At 43.3% G+C, this 15382-nt stretch overlaps 1 protein-coding gene across 1 annotated transcript; it reads left to right on the top strand.

Annotated features, from left to right (window-relative positions):
* Positions 1–390: 390 nt before the first annotated feature.
* On the top strand, positions 391–14421 carry LOC123490468 (proteoglycan 4-like; the record flags this gene model as incomplete). Its single annotated transcript, XM_045220506.1, has 4 exons — positions 391–622; positions 12737–12807; positions 13582–13629; positions 13948–14421. Coding segments are annotated over exons 1-4 (825 nt in total), but the record flags the coding sequence as incomplete, so codon positions are not given.
* Positions 14422–15382: the final 961 nt, after the last annotated feature.

The raw sequence follows: 15382 nt of genomic DNA, 5'->3' as shown, positions 1-15382 counted from the left end.
GCGGTCGGTCTCATATTTAATTTAGATATACTGTATTATTATTTATTATCATTTCACTAGTCTGACTCAGGAAGACACGCTCTCTCTGTGTGATGGATCTTGTCTGACTCAGGAAGACACGCTGTCTCTCTGTGTGATGGATCTTGTCTGACTCAGGAAGACAGGCTCTCTCTCTGTGTGATGGATCTTGTCTGACTCAGGAAGACAAGCTCTCTCTCTGTGTGATGGATCTTGTCTGACTCAGGAAGACACGCTCTCTCTCTGTGTGATGGAGCTGTTGTGTTTCATAGTTCCCTCTCCTAACACCTGTCTCATGTCTGAACTTCCATATGATATGATATGATATTACATTACATTATCTACCCTACCCCCCCGTCGCAGGATGAGGTCATGGCTGTGTCTGAGAAGGTGGTGGTGAAATTAGAGGACCTGGTCAGATGGACGGTGGGCGACTCTTCAGGCTGGAGCAGGGGCCTGAAGGCCGTACCTCTAAAGCCCAGTGAGGTGCTCCAAGAGCTGGGGAAGAATGGGCAGAGAGACACCCCCCTCCACCGGTACAGAGAGTCAACACTCAACAGCGGACTCAACTTCAAAGACGTGTTAAAGGAGAAGGCTGAACTAGGTAACACTTTTCTTTACGCTCTTCCATCTCAGCTGTTCATGTCTCTAGCAGTATGAGGAAGTAGATGTTATGCATCCAAAATGTTTGGGGTTTTGCAGAGTTGAGAAATGAACCCCCCAGAGACCTGTAATCAATCATTTTGATTATTTGATTTCATACATATGTTTCTGTCGTGCTTTCCCTGTTGATTTGTCCAGCTTTCAGCCGGCACCTCTGATGCTGTTAGACAACCTCTATGATTAACTGGTGGTTTCTGCTTCGTTCACGAGCGTTTAGGGTCTTGAAAGACGGGACAATCTCAACTTTTTTTTCACAAATATTTTTTACAATATTAACAGCATTTGAAATATACAGTTGAAGTCGGAAGTTTACATACACATAGCTTGGAGTCATTAAAACTTGTTTTTCAACCACTCCACAAATTTCTTGTTAACAAATATAGTTTTGGCAAGTCGGTTAGGACATCTACTTTGTGCGTGACACAAGTAATTTTCCAACAATTGTTTACAGACAGATTACTTCACTTATAATTCACTGTATCACAATTCCAGTGGGTCAGAAGTTTACATACACATAAGTTGACTGTGCCTTTAAACAGCTTGGAAAATTCCAGAAAATGATGTCATGGCTTTAGAAGCTTCGGATAGGCTAATTAACATCATTTGAGTCAATTGGAGGTGTACCTGTGGATGTATTTCAAGGCCTACCTTCAAACTCAGTGCCTCTTTGCTTGACATCATGGGAAAATCAAAAGAAATCAGCCAAGACCTCAGAAAAGAAAATGTAGACCTCCACATGTCTGGTTCATCCTTGGGAGCAATTTCCAAATGCCTGAAGGTACCACGTTCATCTGTACAAACAATAGTACGCAAGTATAAACACCATGGGACCACGCAGCCGTCCATACCGCTCAGGAAGGAGACGCATTCTGTCTCCTAGAGATGAACGTACTTTGGTGCAAAAAGTGCAAATCAATCCCAGAACAACAGCAAAGGACCTTGTGAAGATGCCGGAGGAAACAGGTACAAAAGTATCTATATCCACAATAAAACAAGTCCTATATCGGCATAACCTGAAAGGCCGCTCAGCAAGGAAGCAGCCACTGCTCCAAAACCGCCATAAAAAAGCCAGACTACGGTTTGCAACTGCACATGGGGACAAAGATCGTACTTTTTTGGAGAAACGTCCTCTGGTCTGATGAAACAAAAATAGAACTGTTTGGCCATAATGACCATCGTTATGTTTGGAGGAAAAAGGGGGTCGCTTGCAAGCCAAGAACACCATCCCAACCGTGAAGCACGGGGTGGCAGCATCATGCTGTGGGGGTGCTTTGCTGCAGGAGGGACTGGTGCACTTCACAAAATAGATGGCATCATGAGGAAGGAAAATTATATGGATATATTGAAGCAACATCTCAAGACATCAGTCAGGAAGTTAAAGCTTGGTCACAAATGGGTCTTCCAAATGGGCAATGACCCCAAGCATACTTCCAAAGTTGTGGCAAAATGGCTTAAGGACAACAAAGTCAAGGGATTGGAGTGGCCATCACAAAGCCCTGACCTCAATCCTATAGAAAATGTGTGAGCAGAACTGAAAAAGCGTGTGCGAGCAAGGAGGCCTACAAACCTGACTCAGTTACACAAGCTCTGTCAGGAGGAATGGGCCAAAATTCACCCAACTTATTGTGGGAAGCTTGTGGAAGGATACCTGAAACGTTTGACCCAAGTTAAACAATTTAATGGCAATGCTACCAAATACTAATTGAGTGTATGTAAACTTCTGACCCACTGGGAATGTGATGAAATAAATAAAACCTGAAATAAATCATTCTCTCTACTATTATTCTGATATTTCACATTCTTAAAATAAAGTGGTGATCTTAACTGACCTAAAACAGGGCATTTTTACTAGGATTAAATGTCAGGAATTGTGAAAAACTGAGTTTAAATGTATTTGGCTAAGGTGTATGTAAACTTCCGACTTCAATTGTACATTTTGATAGACCAAAGTATCAGCTATCACGCCATTAAACCCCTACAAGTTATCCAGAACGCTGCAGCCTGTCTGGTGTTCAACCTTCCCAAGTTCTCTCACGTCACCCCGCTCCTCCGCACACTCCACTGGCTTCCAGTTGAAGCTCGCATCTACTACAAAACCATGGTGCTTGCCTATGGAGCAGTGAGGGGAACGGCACCTCCGTACCTTCAGGCTCTGATCAGACCCTACACCCAAACGAGGGCACTACGTTCATCCACCTCTGGCCTGCTAGCTCCCCTACCTCTACGGAGGCACAGTTCCCGCTCAGCCCAGTCAAAACTGTTCGCTGCTCTGGCACCCCCAATGGTGGAACAAGCTCCCTCACGACGCCAGGACAGCGGAGTCACTCACCACCTTCCGGAGACTCTTGGAAACCCCACCTCTTTAAGGAATACCTGGGATAGGATAAAGTAATCCTTCTACCCCCCCATCCGCCACCCCCCCCATAAAATGTTTTATAAAAATAAATAAACATTGTAAAGTGGTTGTCCCACTGGCTATCATAAGTTGAATGCACTAATTTGTATGTCGCTCTGGATAAGAGCGTCTGATAAATGACGTAAATGTAAATGTAAAGGAAAAAACCTCCTAATAAAAATAATCATCATAAAATGCAACTAACAGGATTTATTTCAACTCCGTCCAACACCATAAAGGCATTTCATTTGTACATTTATTGTCCAATAAGTGTTTAAACGCCTTGATTGTTTAATTTCAACATTACATTATTAAAATATGTAATACAAATCTCCAAACTTCTTTTGGTTTTGTTTTATAGCGCTACGTAATGCTCCAGGGCTTCTTCCATTTAGCCTTCTCACATTTTTCTAGATTCAGAACAAAAAACAACATTTATAAAACATTGTCCCTTAGATCTAAGCACAGCAAATACGTCGTTGAAGCATAATGTTCCAGAACAGTGAATAAAATGTTTTCAGAATATTGAGAGAAAAAATAGATGTTAAGGAGGTTAGAGATGGAGTTAACAAGCCAAAAACAGACACATTTTTGCCTCTAAGGAGAAAAGTTCAATACAAACATTTGTAAAATATGGAAAATGATTAATCAGGAAAAACCCAATAAAAATATAAACATTTTATCAGATCTTTCAGCACTCTGATTTGTATTTTGTATTTGTATTTATTAGGGATCCCCATTAGCTGTTGCCAAGGCAGCAGCTACTCTTCCTGGGGTCCAAACATATTAAAGCACTTATATTACATATAAAACAAAATATAAAACAGTACATCATATAACATTATTACACCACTACATATCTACAATAAAAAATGTAGTCTACCTGTACATTATACTGTAGTATACCTGTACCATTATACTGTAGTCTACCTGTACCATTATACTGTAGTAGTCTACCTGTACCATTATACTGTAGTAGTCTACCTGCACCATTATACTGTAGTCTACCTGTACCATTATACTGTAGTCTACCTGTACCATTATACTGTAGTAGTCTACCTGTACCATTATACTGTAGTAGTCTACCTGTACCATTATACTGTAGTCTACCTGTACCATTATACTGTAGTAGTCTACCTGTACCATTATACTGTAGTCTACCTGTACCATTATACTGTAGTAGTCTACCTGTACCATTATACTGTAGTAGTCTACCTGTACCATTATACTGTAGTCTACCTGTACCATTATACTGTAGTCTACCTGTACCATTATACTGTAGTCTACCTGTACCATTATACTGTAGTAGTCTACCTGTACCATTATATTGTAGTAGTCTACCTGTACCATTATACTGTAGTAGTCTACCTGCCCCATTATACTGTATTCTACCTGTACCATTATACTGTAGTAGTCTACCTGTACCATTATACTGTAGTAGTCTACCTGTACCATTATACTGTAGTCTACCTGTACCATTATACTGTAGTGGTCTACCTGTACCATTATACTGTAGTAGTCTACCTGTACCATTATACTGTAGTAGTCTACCTGTACCATTATACTGTAGTCTACCTGTACCATTATACTGTAGTGGTCTACCTGTACCATTATACTGTAGTAGTCTACCTGTACCATTATACTGTAGTAGTCTACCTGTACCATTATACTGTAGTCTACCTGTACCATTATACTGTAGTAGTCTACCTGTACCATTATACTGTAGTAGTCTACCTGTACCATTATACTGTAGTCTACCTGTATCATTATACTGTAGTAGTCTACCTGTACCATTATACTGTAGTCTACCTGTACCATTATACTGTAGTAGTCTACCTGTACCATTATACTGTAGTCTACCTGTACCATTATACTGTAGTAGTCTACCTGTACCGTTATACTGTAGTATTCTACCTGTACCATTATACTGTAGTCTACCTGTACCATTATACTGTAGTCTACCTGTACCATTATACTGTAGTCTACCTGACCATTATACTGTAGTCTACCTGTACCATTATACTGTAGTAATCTACCTGTACCATTATACTGTATTCTACCTGTACCATTATACTGTAGTCTACCTGTACCATTATACTGTAGTCTACCTGTACCATTATACTGTAGTCTACCTGTACCATTATACTGTAGTCTACCTGTACCATTATACTGTAGTCTACCTGTACCATTATACTGTAGTAATCTACCTGTACCATTATACTGTATTCTACCTGTACCATTATACTGTAGTCTACCTGTACCATTATACTGTAGTCTACCTGTACCATTATACTGTAGTAGTCTACCTGTATCATTATACTGTAGCAGTCTACCTGTACCATTATACTGTAGTAGTCTACCTGTACCATTATACTGTAGTCTACCTGTACCATTATACTGTAGTAGTCTACCTGTACCATTATACTGTAGTCTACCTGTACCATTATACTGTAGTAGTCTACCTGTACCATTATACTGTAGTAGTCTACCTGTACCATTATACTGTAGTCTACCTGTACCATTATACTGTAGTAGTCTACCTGCACCATTATACTGTATTCTACCTGTACCATTATACTGTAGTAGTCTACCTGTACCATTATACTGTAGTCTACCTGTACCATTATACTGTAGTAGTCTACCTGTACCATTATACTGTAGTATTCTACCTGTACCATTATAATGTAGTCTACCTGTACCATTATACTGTAGTAGTCTACCTGTACCATTATACTGTAGTAGTCTACCTGTACCATTATACTGTAGTAGTCTACCTGTACCATTATACTGTAGTCTACCTGTACCATTATACTGTAGTAGTCTACCTGTACCATTATACTGTAGTATTCTACCTGTACCATTATACTGTAGTATTCTACCTGTACCATTATAATGTAGTCTACCTGTACCATTATACTGTAGTAGTCTACCTGTACCATTATACTGTAGTAGTCTACCTGTACCATTATACTGTAGTAGTCTACCTGTACCATTATACTGTAGTAGTCTACCTGTACCATTATACTGTAGTAGTCTACCTGTACCATTATACTGTAGTCTACCTGTACCATTATACTGTAGTAGTCTACCTGTACCATTATACTGTAGTCTACCTGTACCATTATACTGTAGTAGTCTACCTGTACCATTATACTGTAGTATTCTACCTGTACCATTATACTGTAGTAGTCTACCTGTACCATTATACTGTAGTATTCTACCTGTACCATTATACTGTAGTAGTCTACCTGTACCATTATACTGTAGTAGTCTACCTGTACCATTATACTGTAGTAGTCTACCTGTACCATTATACTGTAGTAGTCTACCTGTACCATTATACTGTAGTAGTCTACCTGTACCATTATACTGTAGTAGTCTACCTGTACCATTATACTGTAGTAGTCTACCTGTACCATTATACTGTAGTCTACCTGTACCATTATACTGTAGTAGTCTACCTGTACCATTATACTGTAGTATTCTACCTGTACCATTATAATGTAGTCTACCTGTACCATTATACTGTAGTAGTCTACCTGTACCATTATACTGTAGTCTACCTGTACCATTATACTGTAGTAGTCTACCTGCACCATTATACTGTATTCTACCTGTACCATTATACTGTAGTAGTCTACCTGTACCATTACACTGTAGTAGTCTACCTGTACCATTATACTGTAGTAGTCTACCTGTACCATTATAATGTAGTCTACCTGTACCATTATACTGTAGTAGTCTACCTGTACCATTATACTGTAGTCTACCTGTACCATTATACTGTAGTAGTCTACCTGCACCATTATACTGTATTCTACCTGTACCATTATACTGTAGTAGTCTACCTGTACCATTACACTGTAGTAGTCTACCTGTACCATTATACTGTAGTAGTCTACCTGTACCATTATACTGTATTCTACCTGTACCATTATACTGTAGTAGTCTACCTGTACCATTATACTGTAGTAGTCTACCTGTACCATTATACTGTAGTAGTCTACCTGTACCATTATACTGTAGTCTACCTGTACCATTATACTGTAGTAGTCTACCTGTACCATTATACTGTAATAGTCTACCTGTACCATTATACTGTAGTAGTCTACCTGTACCATTATACTGTAGTAGTCTACCTGTACCATTATACTGTACGTCTACCTGTACCATTATACTGTAGTAGTCTACCTGTACCATTATACTGTAGTAGTCTACCTGTACCATTATACTGTAGTAGTCTACCTGTACCATTATACTGTAGTAGTCTACCTGTACCATTATACTGTATTCTACCTGTACCATTATACTGTAGTAGTCTACCTGTACCATTATACTGTAGTCTACCTGTACCATTATAATATAGTCTACCTGTACCATTATACTGTAGTAGTCTACCTGTACCATTATACTGTAGTAGTCTACCTGTACCATTATACTGTAGTAGTCTACCTGCCCCATTATACTGTATTCTACCTGTACCATTATACTGTAGTAGTCTACCTGTACCATTATACTGTAGTAGTCTACCTGTACCATTATACTGTAGTCTACCTGTACCATTATACTGTAGTCTACCTGTACCATTATACTGTAGTCTACCTGTACCATTATACTGTAGTAGTCTACCTGTACCATTATACTGTAGTAGTCTACCTGTACCATTATACTGTAGTCTACCTGTATCATTATACTGTAGTAGTCTACCTGTACCATTATACTGTAGTCTACCTGTACCATTATACTGTAGTAGTCTACCTGTACCATTATACTGTAGTCTACCTGTACCATTATACTGTAGTAGTCTACCTGTACCATTATACTGTAGTCTACCTGTACCATTATACTGTAGTCTACCTGTACCATTATACTGTAGTAGTCTACCTGTACCATTATACTGTAGTAGTCTACCTGTACCATTATACTGTAGTCTACCTGTACCATTATACTGTAGTCTATCTGTACCATTATACTGTAGTAGTCTACCTGTACCATTATACTGTAGTCTACCTGTACCATTATACTGTAGTCTACCTGTACCATTATACTGTAGTCGACCTGTACCATTATACTGTAGTAGTCTACCTGTACCATTATACTGTAGTAGTCTACCTGTACCATTATACTGTAGTAGTCTACCTGTACCATTATACTGTAGTAGTCTACCTGTACCATTATACTGTAGTAGTCTACCTGTACCATTATACTGTAGTAGTCTACCTGTACCATTATACTGTAGTCTACCTGTACCATTATACTGTAGTCTACCTGTACCATTATACTGTAGTCTACCTGTACCATTATACTGTAGTAGTCTACCTGTACCATTATACTGTAGTCTACCTGTACCATTATACTGTAGTAGTCTACCTGTACCATTATACTGTAGTAGTCTACCCTGTACCATTATACTGTAGTAGTCTACCTGTACCATTATACTGTAGTAGTCTACCTGTACCATTATACTGTAGTAGTCTACCTGTACCATTATACTGTAGTAGTCTACCTGTACCATTATACTGTAGTCTACCTGTACCATTATACTGTAGTCTACCTGTACCATTATACTGTAGTAGTCTACCTGTATCATTATACTGTAGTCTACCTGTACCATTATACTGTAGTAGTCTACCTGTACCATTATACTGTAGTCTACCTGTACCATTATACTGTAGTAGTCTACCTGTACCATTATACTGTAGTCTACCTGTACCATTATACTGTAGTAGTCTACCTGTACCATTATACTGTAGTCTACCTGTACCATTATACTGTAGTCTACCTGTACCATTATACTGTAGTAGTCTACCTGTACCATTATACTGTAGTCTACCTGTACCATTATACTGTAGTAGTCTACCTGTACCATTATACTGTAGTCTACCTGTACCATTATACTGTAGTCTACCTGTACCATTATACTGTAGTAGTCTACCTGTACCATTATACTGTAGTCTACCTGTACCATTATACTGTAGTAGTCTACCTGTACCATTATACTGTAGTAGTCTACCTGTACCATTATACTGTAGTCTACCTGTACCATTATACTGTAGTAGTCTACCTGTACCATTATACTGTAGTCTACCTGTACCATTATACTGTAGTAGTCTACCTGTACCATTATACTGTAGTAGTCTACCTGTACCATTATACTGTAGTCTACCTGTACCATTATACTGTAGTCTACCTGTACCATTATACTGTAGTAGTCTACCTGTACCATTATACTGTAGTCTACCTGTACCATTATACTGTAGTCTACCTGTACCATTATACTGTAGTAGTCTACCTGTACCATTATACTGTAGTAGTCTACCTGTACCATTATACTGTAGTCTACCTGTACCATTATACTGTAGTCTACCTGTACCATTATACTGTAGTAGTCTACCTGTACCATTATACTGTAGTCTACCTTTACCATTATACCATTACAGTTACAGCAGCCTGGGAACTATGGAGTCTTAACCAGCAGGCCTTGACCAGCTGTATTCACATGGCAGGGGGGAGGAGACAGTTTCACTCTATTTCATCTCTGTTCTTCTAAATTATATATGTTACTGCTCTGACAGCATATTGGATTAATCTAATATGTTACTGCTCTGACACCATATTGGATTAATCTAATATGTTACTGCTCTGACACCATATTGGATTAATCTAATATGTTACTGCTTTGACAGCATATTGGATTAATCTAATATGTTACTGCTCTGACAGCATATTGGATTAATCTAATATGTTACTGCTTTGACAGCATATTGGATTAATCTAATATGTTACTGCTCTGACAGCATATTGGATTAATCTAATATGTTACTGCTCTGACAGCATATTGGATTAATCTAATATGTTACTGCTTTGACAGCATATTGGATTAATCTAATATGTTACTGCTCTGACACCATATTGGATTAATCTAATATGTTACTGCTCTGACAGCATATTGGATTAATCTAATATGTTACTGCTTTGACAGCATATTGGATTAATCTAATATGTTACTGCTCTGACAGCATATTGGATTAATCTAATATGTTACTGCTTTGACAGCATATTGGATTAATCTAATATGTTACTGCTCTGACAGCATATTGGATTAATCTAATATGTTACTGTTCTGACAGCATATTGGATTAATCTAATATGTCGCTACTTTGACAGCATATTGGAAAAATCTATCCACATATGTATATTTGATACACAGAGATGAAGAGATTGATAAAGAGAGAGATATGTAATAGACTTGTTACAGGAATTGACTTGGCCATTTCCCTTTCATACACTATGTCCTGAATATGGCAAACAGGAGAGTGAGCTCTCGTGACCAGAGTTGTTTCAGTTCAAATGATGTAGCAGTTTAGTGATTGAGGAAAGGAAATTATGTCCTGTCCTGCATGAGGAAGCCATAACAGAGAGTGAGCTCTCCAATGTGACTAGATCTTTTATACAAGCTAAATCATTATTTATTAAGTGTCTGCCTGGCCTCATAGCAGCCTGCTTCAGCTGGCAGGGCAGACAGTCTTCAGCAGTCGCAGGCCCAGTAGTGCTTAAAGAGCATGCATCCCAAATGGCACCCTATTCCCTACAGAGAACACTACTTTAGACCAGGGCCCTATGGCACCCTATTCCCTATAGAGAACACTACTTTTGACCAGGGCCCATGGTGCACTAAATAGGGAATTGTGTGCCATTTGGAAGTCATCAACCAGAGAGAGAGAGAGTCATTACATTTAATTCACTCAGTCATCTCAATGAGAGAGAAAATATTCCCTCCAAGGATATACTTCCACACAAGTTATTACTGAGCCTTAACATTCCACCGCTAATTACATGGATGTTTTATTTAGGCTAACTGTTCTCCTCCTCTCAGCGCTGAGAGCCTCTGTCTGCGCCCCAAATGGTACCCTAATCCCTTTTAGAGTGCACTACTGTCGACCAGAGCTCTGTGCACTACAAAGCAAATAGGGGGGCGTTTGGGACTCACCCTCTGTGTCCTCCGTTCTCTCAGAGCTGTTTTACAAGGCGTCATGTTTTGATGATTGGCACCGGGGCTGTTCAGGCTGTCTGGAAGATTACTGGTCTTATTGTCCGTTATAACACTGTGATCTGATCGTAGCGTTGCTCCCTGTATGAGTCAACATGGACACGGGCCAACACGTCTAAATCTGGGAGTCGAGATATTGTGAGAGCAGGAGTGGAAAACACCTCTACTGTTTTTTCACTAATAGCAGTGGAACAGTTTTGTTCATGGATTGAGAAAAACTAAAAAAGGTCTGGTGTGATCAGCGTTTGGCTTCAAATCAGAAACCATTTGTTTTTGTTACTTTATTTAAGTTTCCATCCTCTCTAGTTGCTAGTTCTCCCTCTATATGAAGTGTTGTGGGACCGTGGCTGCTCCATTCTCTCTAGTTGTTAGTTCTCCCTCTATATGAAGTGTTGTGGGACCGTGGCTGCTCCGTCCTCTCTAGTTGCTAGTTCTCCCTCTATATGAAGTGTTGTGGGACCGTGGCTGCTCCATCCTCTCTAGTTGCTAGTTCTCCCTCTGTATGAAGTGTTGTGGGACCGTGGCTGCTCCATCCTCTCTAGTTGTTAGTTCTCCCTCTATATGAAGTGTTGTGGGACCGTGGCTGCTCCATCCTCTCTAGTTGCTAGTTCTCCCTCTGTATGAAGTGTTGTGGGACCGTGGCTGCTCCATCCTCTCTAGTTGCTAGTTCTCCCTCTGTATGAAGTGTTGTGGGACCGTGGCTGCTCCATCCTCTCTAGTTGCTAGTTCTCCTCTATATGAAGTGTTGTGGGACCGGGCTGCTCCATCCTCTCTAGTTGTTAGTTCTCCCTCTATATGAAGTGTTGTGGGACCGTGGCTGCTCCATCCTCTCTAGTTCTCCCTCTATATGAAGTGTTGTGGGACCGTGGCTGCTCCATCCTCTCTAGTTGTTAGTTCTCCCTCTATATGAAGTGTTGTGGGACCGTGGCTGCTCCATCCTCTCTAGTTGTTTGTTCTCCCTCTATATGAAGTGTTGTGGGACCGTGGCTGCTCCATCCTCTCTAGTTGTTAGTTCTCCCTCTATATGAAGTGTTGTGGGACCGTGGCTGCTCCATCCTCTCTAGTTGTTAGTTCTCCCTCTATATGAAGTGTTGTGGGACCGTGGCTGCTCCGTCCTCTCTAGTTGCTAGTTCTCCCTCTATATGAAGTGTTGTGGGACCGTGGCTGCTCCGTCCTCTCTAGTTGTTAGTTCTCCCTCTATATGAAGTTGCTGCTCTCTGAGTCCTAGCTGACCTTCCAATAAATGTATTTTTACATCGCCCCCTGCCAGTCAGCATGCCAAGCCCCGCCCCCAGCCAGTCAAGATGATGACTAATGTGTTATTATGGCCAGACAATCATGTCACTGCAAGCTGGGGGTTGTTGCAAAACTTCCTTAAATATTACACATCTTGGAAATTCCACAGTTACCGCTCTGAGGCTAATAAATCCTTGGTTTGGCACCGGCCCTTTAAGAGCAGACCTGTGTGCTAATTCAGATTCATTAGATTGAGTCATAGGGAAGGAACTGCTTACAGGACCAGCACCAAAACTGTGCTCCACTAGTATTTCATTATTCACTAAGTGTGTTGCAGTCAGTCAGACTAAAGAACCCTTGAAAGCCTGACTGAGTGTTGAAACCCTGTCACCCCCCCACCACCCCCAAACCCCCTGTCACCCCCACCCCCAAACCCCCTGTCACCCCCACCCCCCCAAACCCCCTGTCACCCCCCCACCCCCAAACCCGCTGTCCCCCCCACCCCCCAAACCCCCTGTCACCCCCCCACCCCCCAAACCCCTGTCACCCCCCCCAACCCCCAAATCCCCCTGTCACCCCCACCCCCCCAAAGCCCCCTGTCACCCCCCCCACCCCCCAAACCCCCTGTCACCCCCCCACCCCCAAACCCCCTGTCACCCCCACCCCCCAAACCCCCTGTCACCCCCACCCCCCCCCAAACCCCCTGTCACCCCCCCCAAACCCCTGTCACCCCCCACCCCCAAACCCCCTGTCACCCCCCCCACCCCCAACCCCCTGTCACCCCCCACCCCCCAAACCCCTGTCACCCCCCACCCCCCAAACCCCTGTCACCCCCCACCCCCCAAACCCCTGTCCCCCCCACCCCCAAACCCTGTCACCCCCCACCCCCCAAACCCCCTGTCCCCCCACCCCCAAACCCGCTGTCCCCCACCCCCCAAAACCCCTGTCACCCCCCCCACCCCCAAACCCCTGTCACCCCCCACCCCTGCACCCCCACCCCCCAAACCCCCTGTCACCCACCCCCAAACCCCCTGTCACCCCCCCCACCCCCCAAACCCCCTGTCACCCCCCACCCCCCAAACCCCCTGTCACCCCCCCACCCCCCAAACCCCCTGTCACCCCACCCCCCAAACCCCCCCCAAATCCCCTGTCACCCCCCACCCCCCAAACCCCTGTCACCCCCCCACCCCCCAAACCCCCTGTCACCCCCCCCACCCCCCAAACCCTGTCACCCCCCACCCCCACCCCCAAACCCCTGTCACCCCCCACCCCCCCAAAGCCCTGTCACCCCCCCACCCCCCAAACCCTGTCACCCCCCACCCCCCAAACCCCCCTGTCACCCCCCACCCCCCAAACCCCTGTCACCCCCCACCCCCCAAAACCCCCTGTCACCCCCCCACCCCCAAACCCCTGTCACCCCCCACCCCCCAAACCCCCTGTCACCCCCCCACCCCCAAACCCCTGTCACCCCCCCACCCCCAAACCCCCTGTCACCCACCGACCCCCCAAACCCCCTGTCACCCCCCACCCCCAAACCCCTGACTGACAATAAAGGGTTAGGGTTAGGCAATAAAGAAAAGGGCAGAATAGTGCCTTGAAAACACTGATAACACCGACAACACCGACAGCACCGACAGCACCGACATCACAGACAGCACCGACAACACCGACAGCACCGACATCACAGACAGCACCGACAACACCGACAGCACCGACAGCACCAATAGCACCGACAACACCGACAGCACCGACAGCACCGACAGCACCGACATCACAGACAGCACCGAAAACACCGACAGCACCGACATCACCGACAACACCGACAGCACCGACAACACCGACATCACAGACAGCACAGACAACACCGACAACACCGACAACACAGACATCACAGACAGCACCGACAACACCGACAGCACCGACAGCACCAATAGCACCGACAACACCGACAGCACCGACAGCACCGACAGCACCGACATCACAGACAGCACCGAAAACACCGACAGCACCGACATCACCGACAACACCGACAGCACCGACAACACCGACATCACAGACAGCACAGACAACACCGACAACACCGACAACACAGACAGCACCGACAACACCGACAACACCGACAACACCGACAGCACCGACAGCACCGACAGCACCGACATCACAGACAGCACCGACACTACCGACAACACAGACAACACAGACAGCACAGACAACACCGACAACACCGACAACACCGACATCACCGACAGCACCGACAGCACCGACAACACAGATACCACTGATACCACTGATACCACTGATACCACTGATACCACTGATAACACCGATACCACCGATACCACCGATACCACCGGTACCACCGGTACCACTGATACCACTGATACCACTGATACCACTGATACCACTGATACCACTGATACTACTGATACCACTGATACCACTGATACCACTGATACCACTGATACTACTGATACCACTGATACCACTGATACCACTGATACCACTGATACTACTGATACCACTGATACCACTGATACCACTGATACTACTGATACCACTGATACCACTGATACCACTGATACCACTGATACCACTGATACCACTGATACTACTGATACCACTGATACCACTGATACCACTGATACTACTGATACTACTGATACCACTGATACCACTGATACCACTGATACTACTGATACTACTGATACCACTGATACCACTGATACCACTGATACTACTGATACCACTGATACCACTGATAATAATGTAATAACACATAGCTCTTTAATTCATCCTCCATCCATCCATCATCCTCCCTCTGATTGGGCGCGTCAGCCAGGCATTATTTGTCTTTGCCATTTGTTTAACACCTGCGTCACTGTTAATACATACAGTGCATTCGGAAAGTATTCAGACCCCTTGACTTTTTCCACATTTTGTTACGTTACAGCCTTATTCTAAAATGGATTAAATAATTGTTTTGCTCGTCAATCTACACACAATACCCCATAATGACCCAA

This window comes from Coregonus clupeaformis, unplaced genomic scaffold (assembly GCF_020615455.1).
Source record: "Coregonus clupeaformis isolate EN_2021a unplaced genomic scaffold, ASM2061545v1 scaf4075, whole genome shotgun sequence".
In the NCBI taxonomy this organism is placed as follows: domain Eukaryota; kingdom Metazoa; phylum Chordata; class Actinopteri; order Salmoniformes; family Salmonidae; genus Coregonus; species Coregonus clupeaformis.
The sequence above is the reverse complement of the archived record's forward strand: the minus strand, read 5'-3'. Positions and strand labels throughout refer to the sequence as shown.